Raw genomic sequence first — 16,499 nt, forward strand, 5'->3', positions numbered from 1 at the left:
GTTTGCCTCATTAGGTGACAACCTACTCCCACAAGGATGACAACAACAACTGGATCATCAAGAAATATGACCAGGAACCCAATCCCAAAAACAAAACAGTGGAGCTGGTTCACAATGGCGACCTGATTCGTCTCGAGCATGTGGTGTAAGTGAAAAAAACTCTTGTGACATCTTTTGCGTTGAAATGCTTTTAACACTTCTCATATTTTATTGGCTTATACAGTCAAACCTGTTATAATCAAGTAGCATGCGACACAAAATACCTTCGTTATATCCGTTCTTGTTGTATGCATGTATTCGTTATATGCTGAAATTGGCAAGAAGCATTAAAATTTGCTTTCTTTTACGGGATGACTCAGTGTGTCATTGTTTGTTTATCGAAATTCGGCTGTACCTTGTTTCAGTTTGGTTAGTTTCTTGTGGGTGAGGAGAACCTTTATTGCTTACACATAGAGTATCTGTATGAAGCAACACATCTATGACAATGTTACGACGTGCCACGGTGGTTCAGTGGGCGTGGCATTTAGCAGCTAAGCATGATGTTCCAGGTCGGATTTCCGGCCACGGTGCTCGCACTTAACTGCTGGTGGTGCCTGTGTACTTGGATTCAGGTTGACGTTAAAGAACCCCAGTTGGCAAAATTTAATTCAGAGCCCTCCAGTACAGTATCCCTCATAGCCTGCTGTGCAGTTTGGAATGCCAAATCTCATAAACTAATTTGAATTTGTATCCCTGTAGCATGCACTAGTTTCATTTCATGGCTGAAGCAGTTGTCCCTGGGTAATTTTGCTACGCAAAGTGATGCGAGCCATCACTTACGTTACGTGAGGGCTTCTTTGTTTTGCAGGTGCTGATTGCATTTTGGTATCATTGCCTTATCTCGGCAGTTGTCGGGCGTTCATGTGCAGCAGTACTGTAGTTAAGCTCTGCTTTATTGCTTTGGCAAAGATAAGGTGATGGCAGCTAAGGCACTAATGATTGCAGCAAGTTGTGCACTGTAATATTAATAGCCTGAACATTCCCCTTTACTTCTTGCCGTGATTTACTCATGTGCAGCACAACTCGCAACCTTCACTCGCACAAGGAGCCTGCACCTGTGACAAAGCGGCACTACCAAGTTTCCTGCTACGGGGAGGTATGGCAAAAGGGCACGTTAGAGATTGACATGGCATTATGGAAACATAGAGATCACTTTTGTTCTCTACAAGTTTGACTTTGAAATAGATAAATCTGTCTGTATCCTTTTGTACACTGCGAAAGCTCACAATGCAACCGATAACACTTGCCAAGGTGATTGCTCACAGGTGGTATCGTGCATTCTTGCTTATGTTTATCTCATTCAATTCACAAAGCGCAGTATGAATACAGGCATTATTAACTTTATGCAGTAGTAATTTATGACTCTATAACAAGCAGTTTGTGTTCTTGGGTCTTGCTGTTGCTAAGCCTATAGAAATGGCATGTGTTTTGCTATGGGACTGTTGTAAAACCACTAGCAAGATTCATGTGCTCGTTTTTATGCTTTTCTTGCCTGCTGTCCTGATCATTTTATAAGCTTGTGGAGTGCTGTTCAATAGTCAGCCAAATTGATTCTAACACTGAAACTTAAACAGTAGCATTCTGTACCAGCAAATGATCTTGTTTAAAATAAACCATCATGCAATTTGATAGTTTCAACTTAACAGGAGCCATCTTCCATGTAACTGTGCAAAATATTAGCATTGACCAAGCATTTCTGGTGTCTGCAGCTTGTGAAATGACCTGGGAGTCTGTTTGAGACTTTGGAAGCTTGAGCTCAAGAGATTTCAATCTGCTGTCTGTGTTGTATGCTACTATATAAGTCTATTCTGAACAGCATTGTTAAACGATGGGCACATGGAGTGTCTTAGAATGAAAAGCCGTGGAGATTCTTGTATGAGAAGATTTGCAAGATGAGAACTATGCTTAAAGGATGCGTTTTCTTTTTGTTCCTAAAATGAAGAATGGCACCGGTGATGCCAACGATGTCTGGAAGGTAGAAGTTGTCGGTGGTACGCCGGGCGAAGTGGTACAGACAGTCACCAGCAAGCTGAAGCTCATCCACTACCTCGTCGGCTGTGCCCTGCATTCACACAACAAGCAGCTTCCCAAGTGGTGAGTTATATTGGCTAGACTAGGCACCTCCTGTTAACCTTCTAATAAAAAAAATCTGGGAAGAATGCACTTCTCTTTATGTTTAATACCTGTGGCGCATCTGCTCAAAAGCGAAATTAACTTCTTAACGCCTTAAACATTACTGCAATTCACTCCCTGTGACAAGAGAATACTTTAATGGAATTAAAATAATGCAGCTAGCAGTCTAGTACATCCTCACAGCTCATTCTGCTGCTGAACGATTACCCTCATTTCGAATTTTGGTTACGGCTGCACATGAAGACACATTTCTGAAGTAAACCTAAACCATTTTACATAAAATGTACCTAATAATATTTTTAGTGGCTTTTCTTCCAAGTTTTGTCAGCTGAAGAATCATTTTGCATGTGATAGTACAATCAGCAAAGAAACTTGCACAGCTATGATCATGTCACTGTTTAGTGCAATTAAAAATATGCATGTAGCAGTAAAGCCAGATATTTAATGGCATTAAGAAACATAAGGTCCTAGACAGTGGCATTAACCTCCCTCCTGTGGATGGGATATAACCTGTATTTATTAGTGACTTCCACTCATCCTTTCACAGGAGCTAATCTAAATGACTGAGCAAGCGCTCGTATCATGCTTGGATTTCACAAGTCTAACCCTCATATTCAGAAATGCGTCCTAACTTAAACCTCACGCTTGGCTTGATCTAAACAACGCCTGGTGTGAACTAGCGTGTACCTAGCTAGGACGCTCATTACTTTTCCTTCGGTGCATTCACGGTAGGTGTCATTTACAAGTCAAGCACAAGCTTGAAGTTAAGATGCATTTCTGTATATAAGAGTAAGTCAACTTGAGAAAAATGTAATGCTCCACACTGGGCTGCAGTGGAAGTTGTCACATGCAGCCGGCAGGGTGGCAAATCAAATCAAATCTCTTTGTTGATTCCAAAGTTCAGCATGGAAATGGATATCAGGACCCGCCGCGATAACTCAATGGCTGAGGCATTGCGCATCTGAGCTTGAGATCATGGATTCACTCTCAGCCGCTACGGCCACATTTAGATGAAGATGAAATTCAAAAGTGCTTGTGTACATAGATTCAGGGGCATGGTAAAAAATCCCAGGTGGTAAAAAAATTAATTCAGAGTTCCCTACTACAGTGCACTTCATAATGGGATTGTCATTCTGGCACGTAAAACCCCAAAATTTGATAATTTCATTTGAAATGGATGCGAAGGATAAAAGCTGGTTTAAGCTGTTTGACTAGGCTCTAGCGGCCCTGATAAGGCCGACACATTCTGAAACCTCCAGTTTAATTTGTAGCAAGAAGTAAGAGTAATCAACCATAGAACGTGTTGATCTTATATGATGAGTGGAAAATGTAAAGGTGCTCTGAATCAGGTATACTGAATCAACAAATAAAAAGAAGGTGTGCTCCCAATTAGACACTGGAATACACCTAAACTCACATCCTGTGGACAACCTTATGCTCCAGTTTTCCTTGAGATAGTGAGCGCTTTCTTCAGCCAGGATCGCCAAGTCCAATCAGTCATGAAATACTCCAAGGAAACAAAACTTGTCTAAGCCAAAGATCCAAACAGTACCCCAAAGCTTGCTTGCGACACAGCATGCAAGGCAAGTGCTTCTGTGCAGCAGAAACAGTGCCCTGGTAGCTACCAGGCGCCTCACAATGCTGGTGTGAGGAGGAGCACTGCCACTGGTGTCTCACCTCAATGTTGCATGAGATGAAACAGAAGGAATACTCATGAGCGTTTGTAGGTCTAAGTGTACACCATATTGCTCAGGCCATCGTATGCACCATGGTGAGTGGTGTGCACTTAGCTGCTGAGCAGGAGCTCTGGTGTTTGTGCGGGCAACATCCATGCCAGGAGTGGCTGGCAGGATGTGGCCCTTGTCTTTGCTGTGAAGCCAATCAAGTGAAATGTGAGAGCGTGTCCAATTGGCTTCGCCATTTCTTGCAGCTAAACTTGTGGCACATCTGTTGCATTTCTGAAGACATTCTAACTTGTCATCCAAGGCCAACGCTTGCATTGTCGATAGCTTGACGGCATGGGGACGGTGTGATCGCACCTGTACTTTGTAAACTCGTGCATCACACATATCTGCTTGAGACACTCTCACATATGTAGTTTACAGAACTGGGAAACTTGCTTTTAGGGCTGAGCTATGGAGTTGTAAAAATTGTGCTTTATTTATTATTTTCTTTAACTTACTTATTTTCTACAGTGTCTTTAAAAGCTATGAGGCACTAAATCAAAATTCTGCTTCCCACAGTCTGTAAACTTCAATTTTATCTCTTAAATGCAACAAATCTTATTTGAATCAGTTCACCAGTTGTCCAGAGCATTTCAATTTTGTACATTATTTGAATAGAGAAATATAAGTTGGTCCCTATCTAAAGCTTCCTCTTAAATTAACGAAATTTCTCTGTGGCCATTGGTTATCCCATGTAGTAGTGAATCAATTCCTCCTATTTCATTAGATTCACTGAGGCATCTGGCTCATTCATCATTGGAATGTGCCTGCATGAGAATGGTATTGATTGCACCTGCAAACACCTGCAGCTAGATTGCAGTGATTCAGAAATTTATGCAGCCTAACTGTTTATTAACATAACATGGAGCCTCAAATGTTGTGGTTTCTATTACGGCCACTGTGTGTGTGACAGCTGCTTTGGCCTCCCCACCACTGGGGATTTTCTTAAAAGATTATAGCTCGACCACCTGCAGTTGTTTTTAGCATGCATGGTTATGGGATCCAAATGTAATGCTTACTCGCGAAATGCAAGCACATTGCACAGACTTGAAGGACCTACTAAGCTCATTACTTTATCTCTTGTGGACACTTGTAAAACTTGTAAAGTGTTGAACTAAAAATTAAAGAGAAACACTCACTCTTGGAAGTTGTGCCAGAGAATAAAGTGATCGAGAGTAGTGATTGCTTCTTTTTTGTTAACATTATGTGATGCACTCTACAAATCCACGAACAACAAATTTTAGTCTCGCATCTTTTGGGTTGTCAATTATGGAAAAGTCACTTGTTTGCGTTAACTTACAAAACTTGCAGAAGGAGACGACACAAAGAAAATTTGTGGGTGCACGCATTTGCGATTAGCATTATTCTTGTGCCATGTCACTGTAAACTGCTGTAGCAGTGTGTGTACCAGAAGCACTGCGAGATTAAAAATTGTCAGCAGCTACACTTAGCTACATTGAGGCATTGCGCTCGATGCTGTAATATTCTGCGGAAGCAAGGGTTATTGCGAAAAGTGGTCCCTGCAAAATGTGGCTTTAGTGACTTCTTTGTTAGCCATTTTTTCTAGTTTCAGCAACATTTCAGGAATTTTGCTAAAAATGTCACTTCTACATGTGTGCTTTCAACAAGCCATTAACTTTTCTTTTCTGTTGCTGCCAGGGGCTATGAACAAATGGAGGTCACATGCCACCCCAACTTGAGAGACAAAAACATTGTGTGGAATGTTGAAGACAATCACTACCCACACTGTGAGTGAGCTGATAGTTGGCCCTTCTCAGGAACAGTGTGCTCACAAATGCATCTCTATTGCAGTGCCAAATGTAAGCTTTGAGGCGTATGCCCCTGGATTCCTGAAGATGTTCTTGGAATCACATGCAGTTATGCTTCAGGTGAGTCTCAATTGTAGCCCCTGTTTCATTCTACCTGTGTTAGCACTTCCCACGTTTTCTTGTAACATTGTGCATGCTTTGATGCATCAGATGTTTGTTGTGCTTAGCAGAACTATATGAAATCTCGTGTTTTGTGCTCATGAGAGTAAGTGACATGTTTGTACGCAGTGCACCCTGATGTCATCTCACTGTCAGACATTGCTTACCATTTGTATCATTTCCTATATTAACAGCAATTTGTTATGAATTGGTTGACTGGCAAGTTCTTATGCTGTTATAATTTAGTGTTTAATTTCGTACTGATTATCTAATAACTGAGAAGCCTGATGCAAACATTGTGTCATCATTATTGTTCTCCAATCAGAAACGTGTACTTCATTACAAGCATTTTTTAAATTCTGTGTAAATTTATACTATCTGAGACATCACTTTTGTGGTTCCAGAGCTAGAGGCTAGAAATTATTGCTTGGAAGTATCCACTAAACAGTGAAGCACTACACCTCATGTCTTCTGCAAATCTATGCTAAATGTTCAATGATCACTTTTGCTCACTAGGGTAATGCAGGTCTCAAGCCTAAAGAGGGTGAAGTGACCTCCCGCCCTTGGCAGTGGCCTATCAACTACAAGGTATTTTCGAATGAGATGACATTGCTGGTCTTCAACTTTTCTCTTGAGATTATTTTTATCTATGCCTTGCTCTGCTGCCAGTCTTAAATCTTGTGCCAGAGTTGTGATGTGGAAATAGGCTTATTGATATGTGTCATATTACAAGTAAACAATTTTTGAAGATGTGGTCACTGACTAAGTCACAGGTGAAAAAAAGTAGACATTTTTCAGAGCTGATGTGTGTTTTTTAGTCACATGAGTGTGTTCAAGGCCACAAGTTTGGGTCTTGGTCATGAATGTGACCAAGGATTGCTCTTAAATATCTCTTCTTACTTCATGTTTGACTTGGTCACTGACTGTAACTGCACAAGCAGTTCCTTTTTGCAGAAGAGACTCGCAGCAAAAGCTCTGACTACTGCAGTTGCATGCAGAGCCTAGGAATTTAAAACCATAGCAAAATAATGTCGTATGTGCTGTCTAGAAAAGGGCTTTCACAAAGAATGTGCAGTCCACTTTTTCTTTTTTTTGGTTAGAAGTGTTCATATATTCATAAACATTGCCCAACACCATTTGAGCACAGTAGCTTCAATAAAATTAGCTACCTTGGGTAGTTGATTTGTGCAACTCAGTGTAAAGTACAGTATATGAAAAACAAAGACAGAAAAAGTTGGGAATTGAGTAAAAGCAGTCTAACTAAATTTGTTTCCTGTCTGTGTGCAATTTTCAAAAGTTATTCTAGTACTTGCCATCATAGCAGTGTAGCCATAGGATAACAATGCAGCATTAGGGCCATATCAGCATTAGCCTCTTCAGGTGCTACTATGAGAACGGCTTCGACATTGGATTCCCAGATTGCTGCATGCTTGCTAAATATGCGGGGGCATATTTAGCACCTTTGGAGGTGGAGTGTGGTGAAATGATGCAGTATCACAGGCAGGATATTGAGACGGATTCGACAGTTGTGATTGGCCGGGATACAGTCATCAGATTCACTAGTCTAGTCACCTAGGGAAGACGACGGTATTAAGAGGGGAGATTTTTTGTGCAGTGGAGGCTGACATGTCCTGACGTGAACTCGCATGTTTAGTATGCTCCTGCAGGGAGTGGGCTTCCTTATCTGGAGCCAGTGTAACTAATGTAAAATAAACCCTTTTTCCTTAATTCCTACTACTGGATGTATTCGTCGATGGGCTTGGTGGATTCTTAGCCTAAATGCCACCTCGAGCCACCAATGGAAGCAGAGCATTGTGTTTAAAAGGCAACTCCGGCATTTTTTTAACCATATTAGGATATTGTCATTTTCATACGGAATTGACAGTCCTGTCACCGGTAGAGTGGTTCAATTCGCTTAGAAATTCAGCAATAATTTTAAATAACCAATCAACGAGATACCGAAACCGAAACGGGTAACTGCTTTGTGCGACGTCACAATGAGTCGATGACGTCAGGTCCTACACTACCATAATGTAAACATGCAGAATGCATGCTAAACACGCAGTACACATGGCGCTAATGCCAAAGAAGCGAAGCTGATGATGTCTCCTGATGACACAGGGAGCTTTCATAGATTTTCCTAACTATGCAGCGGCTATTTCAGCTATGATTTCAGCGACAGTGGAGGTGTAGTCGGTAGCATTGCATGCAGCATGGTACGATGGTGTATTTGGGTTATCGTCTAACAGCACTACACCGCACTCGCTGTGAAACAGATAGGTGAACTCGGCCAACAACACACATTAAGGTGAAGATACTTATTGCAGCAGGGTTGGCGGTGAGCTATGTTAATGGGATGTGCGACAATGGGTGAAGCAATTTGCTGATACCGGAAGAGAAATGTGAGTGCTTGCCGGCATTTTCACATGACACAGGCAAACGATGTACTGTGGGAAAGTTGCTGTGGCGGATGCTTACTGCTCTTGATCGCGCATTTTTTTCTTGCTCACAGAGATCTAAAAGCCGGAAAATGTATCATACGATTGCAGTTTGGTGATGTACTTAATGTTGGTGCTGAATTCTGGGAACGTATTAACCAGCAAAAATAAACATAACTGTATTACGTTATTTTTTGTGTTCTTGATCGCAAACTTTCGCACCAGGATATTGTACAAAATAGGGTCATATCAATGAGGTTCTAATGTATCTAGCATATTACACGTACTCTCTGGCCTAAGTTGTCTACCAGTGTTGGTCACTAGGTACGTGCTCATGGTCCTAGTTCATGGTGTTCATTCCAGCTTCCTCACCTGACTCTCGTCATGCCATTGTCGTCACACCTCTAACGCCAAACCAAAGGCCTAGTTGTCCGAGAGTTTGGGCCACTATGTATGCGCTAACAGTCATGATGTTGTTGTATAGTCGTTGCATTGTTGTCATGCCTGCTTCATCTTCCAACTCGTCATGCCATCGTCGTTATACAGTCATCATGCAGTAATCGCTGAGCCATTATTGTCATGCTCTCGTAGTCATTTCGTTGGCCTCATGCTGTTGTGATGCCACCACCATCATTGCATCGTCGTCATGCACTTGTTGTCATGTGTCGTGATGCCGTCATGGTTGTTCAATCATCGTCATTATAACTTCGTCATTTAACTCTCACCATGCTGCCACTGTCACGCCATCATTGTCACAGAGTCATTACACCATTATCGTCATGCTTTCTTCGTCACGCTGTTGTCTTACTATCATCATCACTTCAGAAAGGTCATCCCATTAGGCCATGCCCTCGTCGTCATACTGCCTTCGTCCCATTATCGACATCATTTCTTCTTTGCCATTCTATCATGATCAAGCTGTTGTCCTTCAATCAGCATTATCTTACTAATGTTATATCATCGTCGTTGCATCATCATCAAACAGCTTTCACCATGGATTCATTATTGTATTGTAATCGTCATGCCATCGTGGTTCTTCAATCCTTATCGTTACAGCTACATCATCTGCTTGTCATCTACCATCGTCACGCCATTGCTGTCATAGTCTTCGAGATGCACATGTTCTCGAATCATTCTCGTCATGCACTCGTCGTTGGCCCATTCTCATCATGTCGTCGTCAAGCTGTCGTCATTTTACCATTGTCATCAGTTCAGAATTCTCATTTCATTACCATCATGCCATCATCGCCATACCACCTTCATCATTCCATCATTGTGATTCCTTCTTCGTCATTTCATTGTCATCACTGCAGCATCATCATCAAACAGCAATCGTCATGCCGTCATACTCATGTCTAACATTAGTTGTCAAACGTTCGTCGTCGTGATGCCATTTTGGTCACTGTATTGTCTTCGTAAAGTCATCATCTCATTTTCCTCGTGCATGTCGCTATGACTTCAGTCACGTTATTTCATTGCCAATAACTTAGAACCGTCATCGCAATGTTGTCAATCTGCCATCTTATTTCCATTGACGTAATTCCTCCTTCTTCACTGCGTCATTGTGATACAATTGTCTTACCATCATGCTCAGAACCAACCTTGGCATGTGAGTGTCATAGCAAAGTGGTCTGATACTAGAAAGAATGTATGTCGCATAAGATCGAGGCAATACAAGTCCCGGAATGACCACTACAGATTCTAAATAAACATGCACTTATCAATAAAGTATGTCGCTATGTCGCTTGAATGTTAGTCGCATTACAATCAACAGTCATCGTGAGATTGGTTCTCCAGCAATTCTTCTTTGTACTGTACATGCAGATCAGTTAGATATGTCGGTGCATGTTTGTACACTGTTCATTATTGAGCATCTAGGATGCTGTTTTGGGAGGTGCAGGCTGCAATTCCATCTTGAAAAACCAGGCCTGACGGTAACTTCACAATCTGCTTACCCTTGATATCCAGGGCCAGTTCTTCTCAGGTGTCCAGTACCGCATCTACTTGCTGGGCAACCCCGTGATCTGGTGGGGCAACCTGGTCTTAATGGCACTTTATGCCGTCATCCAGCTGTACGTGCTGGTGCGGCAGAAGCGAGGATACCTGGGAAACCCAGAGACACAAGGTCAGTTGTGGGACTTACAATCACATCCCTCAGAGCTCTTTAAAGGCCGACTGCAATGGAGCTTCACTTGGGCTACATTGGTTGCAAATGAGTTGTAAACTATTGAAGCAATATTGGCAAAGGTTCAGGGCTGGTAACTGTCAGGTATTTTTTGTTAGGAGCGTTTGAATAGCAACTAAGTAGATGATGCGGGCATCTGGTGGTTAGCAGATCTGAAATAAATTCAAGTGCATGGCCTCCGAGATTTTTAGCGCATCGCCAAGTCTCGGAGGTCACGCCTAGCTGTGTTGTGCCAGTTCTTTATGTCCCGAGTTCTGCATCATTTCTGGTGAACGATAATGGTGTAATTTTTGTATCCAGTGATTTATGAGCTTCTTTAATCAGTTTGGTCTTTCCGCATCCTAAAATTAGCAACATGGGGTTCAAACTTACATAGAATCGATATTGCTGCTCAAAACATTCAAAATAAGGTGACCACATGTGTACTGTCATGTATGCATGGCTGCCGCTTTGAACACACAGTTAGTATTCAGCCAATAATTATAACTGTGATATGCTATAGCTGTATAAATGTATGTCCAATTTATTGCATCAGCCACATCTTTCCTATCTGGACAAAGAAATGTACCAGGCATGTTGGCACTATTACCAGTTAGTTGTTCCATTTAAGAATTTACCATAGTGTACATGCTTGTCTTATCATAAAGCTTTCTGCAAAAAATTACTAGAGGGAACTGTGGTGCTAGTGTCTACAGAAGTGGAGAGTGTGACGGTTCAGCTAGCGTACGTGGAAAGGATGGGTACCTGGATCTGCCTTAGCTTCATCCTTCTGGCTTCAAATGGATTTGTGACTTTGCAAATTGATGGTTTTTGAGCAAAATATTGCGTTATACATACAACAACTTGTAAGGATTACACATGTGCCTATTGCTTTCGTAGATTTAGAATAATGTAGTTGCTTGGCAATTAAGAAAGATAAACTGTAAGAAGCAACACCACGAGAATGTCTGGAGCCACAAGTATGAAGGTTCAACAAGATTATGTTTGAACGACGGCGACAAGCGCCGCAGCGGGCAGCCCCTGTCTCTTACGCATTGCACTGTGGGGCAACCGTATGGCTACAACATCATGAAAAGAAGCAGTAACAAATTTTCATCGTTACCTTATTAAATACAGTCATATGCATGCCTATAAAGAATTTCAAGCATCCCACCAGTCCAATGTCATAGTCAGAGTGTACTATCTAGATCTAGCTAGAAAATATTTGTTCCATTTCACCAATGTTAAATACTGTTGCATCATCTGGTAGGTATAAATCAAGACAATTTTGCAGCTCTCAGGGGTGCCTCAGGCCTAACAACAGAACATCGCAAATATATTTTTCCTCTGCGTGATATGGGCCACAGCGAAAGCTGATTTTTACCATTCATTTCATGCTGTAACGATAGAGGGTAAGTAGCACAAGCGAATTCAGGTTGAAGATCACAGCCTCATGGCTGCCATGTTGTCACACAATCACTGTAACTAGTGGAATGCCACCACGCGGACTTCCAGCCAGCAAATTTTCTGGCTGGATAAAAAATGGTGATGTAACAAGTGGTGGTGATGGATCGTTCTTCATGATGGCCAGACCAGCGTGTGATCGAGCTTTTACCCATAAGTGGCTTCATAAGTGCTAACATTGCACTATTGCCCTTACAGACCGTGACCGTCGCCTCACCCAAGCTTCGGTCTGGCTCGTCGTGGGCTGGGCTTTGCACTATCTGCCCTTCTATGGAATGGGCAGAGTGCTCTACTTCCATCACTACTTCCCTGCACTCATCTTCAGCTCTATGCTCTCGGGTAAGTAAAAATCACTGTGTGAAGTCATTGTTTTGCTCAATCCATCCATCTGTTGTCGCCTATTTGGAGCATTTTTCTTCTTCCTCTTGTTCACCACTTTCGTTTCTGTAATTGGATGCTGTGCCGCAATAATCTACGACACAAGTGATAGATTAAGCTAAGTGCACGTAAAAAAAATGCTTAATCACTTTGTACATGGCTAAATATATATTGCATCTTTTCTTTTTAGGCTTTCATGAGAGTTTTATGAATAATGTATGAAACATAAGCTGCTGATCATCAACTCGTTTCTGTTTTTAACTTTCTGACAGACATTTGTTGCCCTTTTAGGGCACATCATTACAGTTAATGCAGGAGTGGGCCCTCCAAATTAAGGCACCGACGAGTTGTACAGAAAGTGCATAGTACGTGTGTGACAGCAGAGACGAGCAGGTGTGTGAAAACGGACTGAAAAAGCAAATTAGGGGTCAGAAGCAAGCGCTAACATACTTAGTTGCTCTTTCAATGTAGAATGGACACCCTTTAAACGGAACCTCAAGGAACCAGGGAAATTAGTTCCGTTTATCAGGAGTTCCGTTTACTGAGAGACAAAGCTGAATGCAGTTCCATAAATACAAAACCAACCAACCATGCAAATGGTGTTCCATTTAAGAAGCAGTTTTGTTTAAGCTATGTCCATCTATCGAGATTCCACTGTATTTCTTTTTTTTTTTTTACTCAGCACAGCAACTTGCCCTGCACCATAAAAAAGGCTGTTTTATGCTAAGCAGACGTGACTTCACTACTCACTGGCTTCACTTTCACAGTTAGAATATGTGCCCTAAAGTTAGCGATTAACAAGTTACTTAACATATTTTATAGGATCAGCAGAATTATCATCAGATTTTTTTGCTGCTAATAGCTACCTAGCCACGCAGCCTATTTGTGAAACCTGCAGGGTCTAGTTGTGACAGTTCCTTTTAATGTGCTGCATAAAAGGAAACATCTAGTGTGTGCATGTGATGTGTGTCTGTATAAATATATACAGTCGAACCCACTTATAATATTCAAGTGCAACTAAAATTCTATTTTTATAAACGATAGTTGTTATAACCGGGTTGCATTTAAAAGAATAATATAGGGAGTTGGCAGAGATGTGAGAAAACTACAGGGGCGGGGAAACCAGTGCCCCTCCCCACCACCTTCCTGCATCCGGCTGCTGATTGTGTTCACTCGTTTAACTGTTTAACTCTGTTTACTGCGCACTCTGATCGCGTGTAACAAGCCGCAGCTGTCAGCGTTCAAGAATGGCACTGCTATAACAACTGCACAGAGGGCTCATGGGTGGCAAGTGACATGCAAGCTCTGTCGAAGCATCACTTTGGTGGCTTCAAAAGGGACCTTTTCAAAAATGCAAGAAAGTTGCCGTGGAAGCCTCTCAGGCGGAGAAATCCAGAAGAAACGCTGGGGCAAGATCACCACAAGCATCTCACCACGTACTTCAGACTGGCTAGCACGAGAAAACCCACGTCCGTCATCCTTGCTTGCTTTACACAAAGCTTGCCAACATCCTTCTCCAAAGCATCCAGGGGCTCCACGTAGTGCAGGGGAAGATCCCTTGCGAAAACGAAGCCCCGGAGGGACTGAATCATCTGCAGGGCCTCCTGCAAGGACAACGTTGAGGCAGCCTCTCCTATCGTGTCATTGTTGCCATTACCACCATCACTGTCATCGTCACTATCGGATGCAAGCACGTTCATGACGATCGCGTCATCGGTTGTAAGTTGTATCTTTCTTATGCATCGTCAGCATGTAGAAACTCTTCAAGTCCTGAGATATCCTCCTCGACTGCAGACCAGAGTTAAGGCATCAATTCCTCGGTGGGAGCTTTGTAGGCTTTGTATAAGTCACTGCTGCCTTGGACAAAGCTCGCTTTCCTAAAGCAGTTCCGCACCATAGAAGCACTTACTTCGGACCATGCACCAAAGATAAACTGCACGGCTTTCAATAGATTGATCTTCAAGCTCTTCAAACAATGATGTACTTCTCTTTGAAGCGCTGTACCCAGCCACCACCTGGCTGGAAGTCCACACTGTTGATGGACAGGGCAAACAGCTTCACCTTTGTGGCCATAATTACCCTGGGGATAGGCACGGGCATCCAGAAACCACTTGTAGAGGCACCTTGTTGAACGTGTTTGTGCCCATTGCCTACTGAGCAGTTTTCTTTGTCGAACTTCTCTGCCAAGCAGATGAGTGCCGCACTGTCAGTTGCGATATTCCGTGATTCTTCACCAAGCCACACTCTTTTTTAGCATCTTTGTAGCCCTTCACGATACTGCACTTCGTTTCCAAACCTATAGCAGTGCACTTTCTTTTCACCGACAATGTCGTACATTGCCGATGATGAGCAGGCAGGTCAGCCATCTTCTGTTTTGGTGGCGAGTCAAATGAGGCGGAGAAACCACGTGCCCAGGAATGACTTCGACGCAAAAAACAAAGACGAGCACGAGCGACTTAATCCGTTGGCAGAACTGCACGGAATGAGGGGCCAGCAAGCAATCTGGGAGGAGTGCTGTCAGCACAGCTGGCACAGTCCATTCATGTTTCAAAGGGTGGCACAGGATAGAGCTATGGGCACATCCCATTCGTGTTCGGAGGGTTGAAAGGACAACAGGAGAGAGGCACGCGAGGCTGGCGATGCAGAGAAGGCTGGCAAACAGATGTTATTGCATGCGTGAACAGTGGCCATTGGGGCATTGGGTGAGGGCGCAGTGTCTCGAATTTCTCTTTTTATGTTTTCTTTTAAATGGTTTTGCATTCCATTACCTTTCGGCACGGACACCCAGCAGCCAGACTTCATTGTTATAACCGATAATGTGTCATGGGGGCACTGTAGTAAGCTGGTTATTTCACCGTAGAAAACATACAAAAGTTGATGGTGCAGCAGCTTCTCATTGTTATAACTGACATATTGTTAAAACTGGTGTTGTTATAAGTGGGTTCGACTGTATATATTTTCTTTTCAGTAAGATCTGATATGTAGATCTATTGTATAGGCCACAATTTCGATTGTAGTTCGGCAGGCAGCATGGATGCAGCCCCACTTTAGACAGGTGGTTGTGCCTTGATGAGCGTAGCTTGGAAAAGGTGCAGTATATCTGCAAGAGCACCTGGTCAAGGGAAGAATGTACAAGTCATGTCAAAGACGAACATCTGGTTTGGAGCCCATATACGCGTTGTTGCTAATTTTATTGTAGTGCACTTGCAGATTGCAGATCCTCCCAACGCAGCATCCTCCATACCACCTTTCGTATGATTGAAAGTTATCCCTGAGCTCAAACCCTCCTCAGTGTCAGTCACCACCAGAAGTTTTTTCTCCACACCAAGTGTACCACAGGCTAAGAGTAGTGTTAGTGGTCTTGTCCCACAGCCGGTCATCTTCATACTCATGTCTAATGAATGTGCAGCATCTTGCAACCTCTGTCACCTAGCCTCATTGTAGGTAGACATTATGCAGAAACCACCGAAGACCATTGTCATAGTAATGGAATAGCTTTCTGAACCCACTGAATTATCCGTAAAAGTCATCTGCACAGCTTTTCTTTCCATTCTTCTGCAATCATGGCATCCGCAGGTTGTTGCTGATCCACACGTTGTCGGCAAAACATTTCTTCTCATTCTTCAGCAAACATGGTAGCTACTCATTCATGCCAAGCATCATGTGGCTTTTTCTACTTCAGTTCATTTTCTGCCACAGTCATCACAGCACCATGCTGGGCTGCCACTTCGCCCACCCACAAGGTTCACCGTCCTGTGGTGTGATATTACCGCCTCTCTGACCTACTATCAAGTTCCAGAAACACCAGCACCTTTCTCTCTCTCCTCAGTGACGTGCTTTCTGTCTGCTGGCTCTGCCTCCATGGCAGCCCTCTCCTCCTCCTTATGGCAGTGCCCTTTCCTTATTCTATCTGCAGAGAAAATCCAGGCGCTGACCAAAGAGCCAAAGAAGGCTATTCGCTTTAAAAATTGTCTTTTCTCCTCTGCAGGCGTGGTGCTGGACTACATCCTTCGCGCGGTGCCAAGCTTCCTGCCCGAGAACATTAGGCTGTCAGCGCACCACTGGATCATGGGCTGCTATATTGCAGTCATTGTGTACAGGTAAGTGCGCACCCTAACTGTGGCACCATGGCTCTGCGTGAACCGCAGCATAAGATGGACGGTAGTGCCGATTCACCTGATAAGGCCGTTAAACTTGTGTCCTGCCAATTCAAGCGTCATGAAGCAACACA

General features: G+C 43.0%; 1 protein-coding gene across 3 annotated transcripts in view; it reads left to right on the top strand.

The window, feature by feature from the left end:
* The window catches only part of tw (Protein O-mannosyl-transferase 2), a 40,871-nt gene that overhangs the window by 21,574 nt on the left and 2,798 nt on the right, over positions 1-16,499 (top strand). For all 3 annotated transcript variants that reach the window (XM_065428322.2, XM_065428323.1, XM_070522391.1), the window contains exons 11-19: positions 15-145; positions 1,057-1,135; positions 1,982-2,133; positions 5,556-5,644; positions 5,709-5,785; positions 6,341-6,412; positions 10,231-10,387; positions 12,089-12,229; positions 16,257-16,368. In XM_065428322.2, the coding sequence (XP_065284394.1) occupies positions 15-145; positions 1,057-1,135; positions 1,982-2,133; positions 5,556-5,644; positions 5,709-5,785; positions 6,341-6,412; positions 10,231-10,387; positions 12,089-12,229; positions 16,257-16,368 (1,010 nt within the window). The remainder of the gene's footprint in view (positions 1-14; positions 146-1,056; positions 1,136-1,981; positions 2,134-5,555; positions 5,645-5,708; positions 5,786-6,340; positions 6,413-10,230; positions 10,388-12,088; positions 12,230-16,256; positions 16,369-16,499) is intronic.

Source organism: Dermacentor albipictus, chromosome 7, assembly GCF_038994185.2.
Source record: "Dermacentor albipictus isolate Rhodes 1998 colony chromosome 7, USDA_Dalb.pri_finalv2, whole genome shotgun sequence".
In the NCBI taxonomy this organism is placed as follows: domain Eukaryota; kingdom Metazoa; phylum Arthropoda; class Arachnida; order Ixodida; family Ixodidae; genus Dermacentor; species Dermacentor albipictus.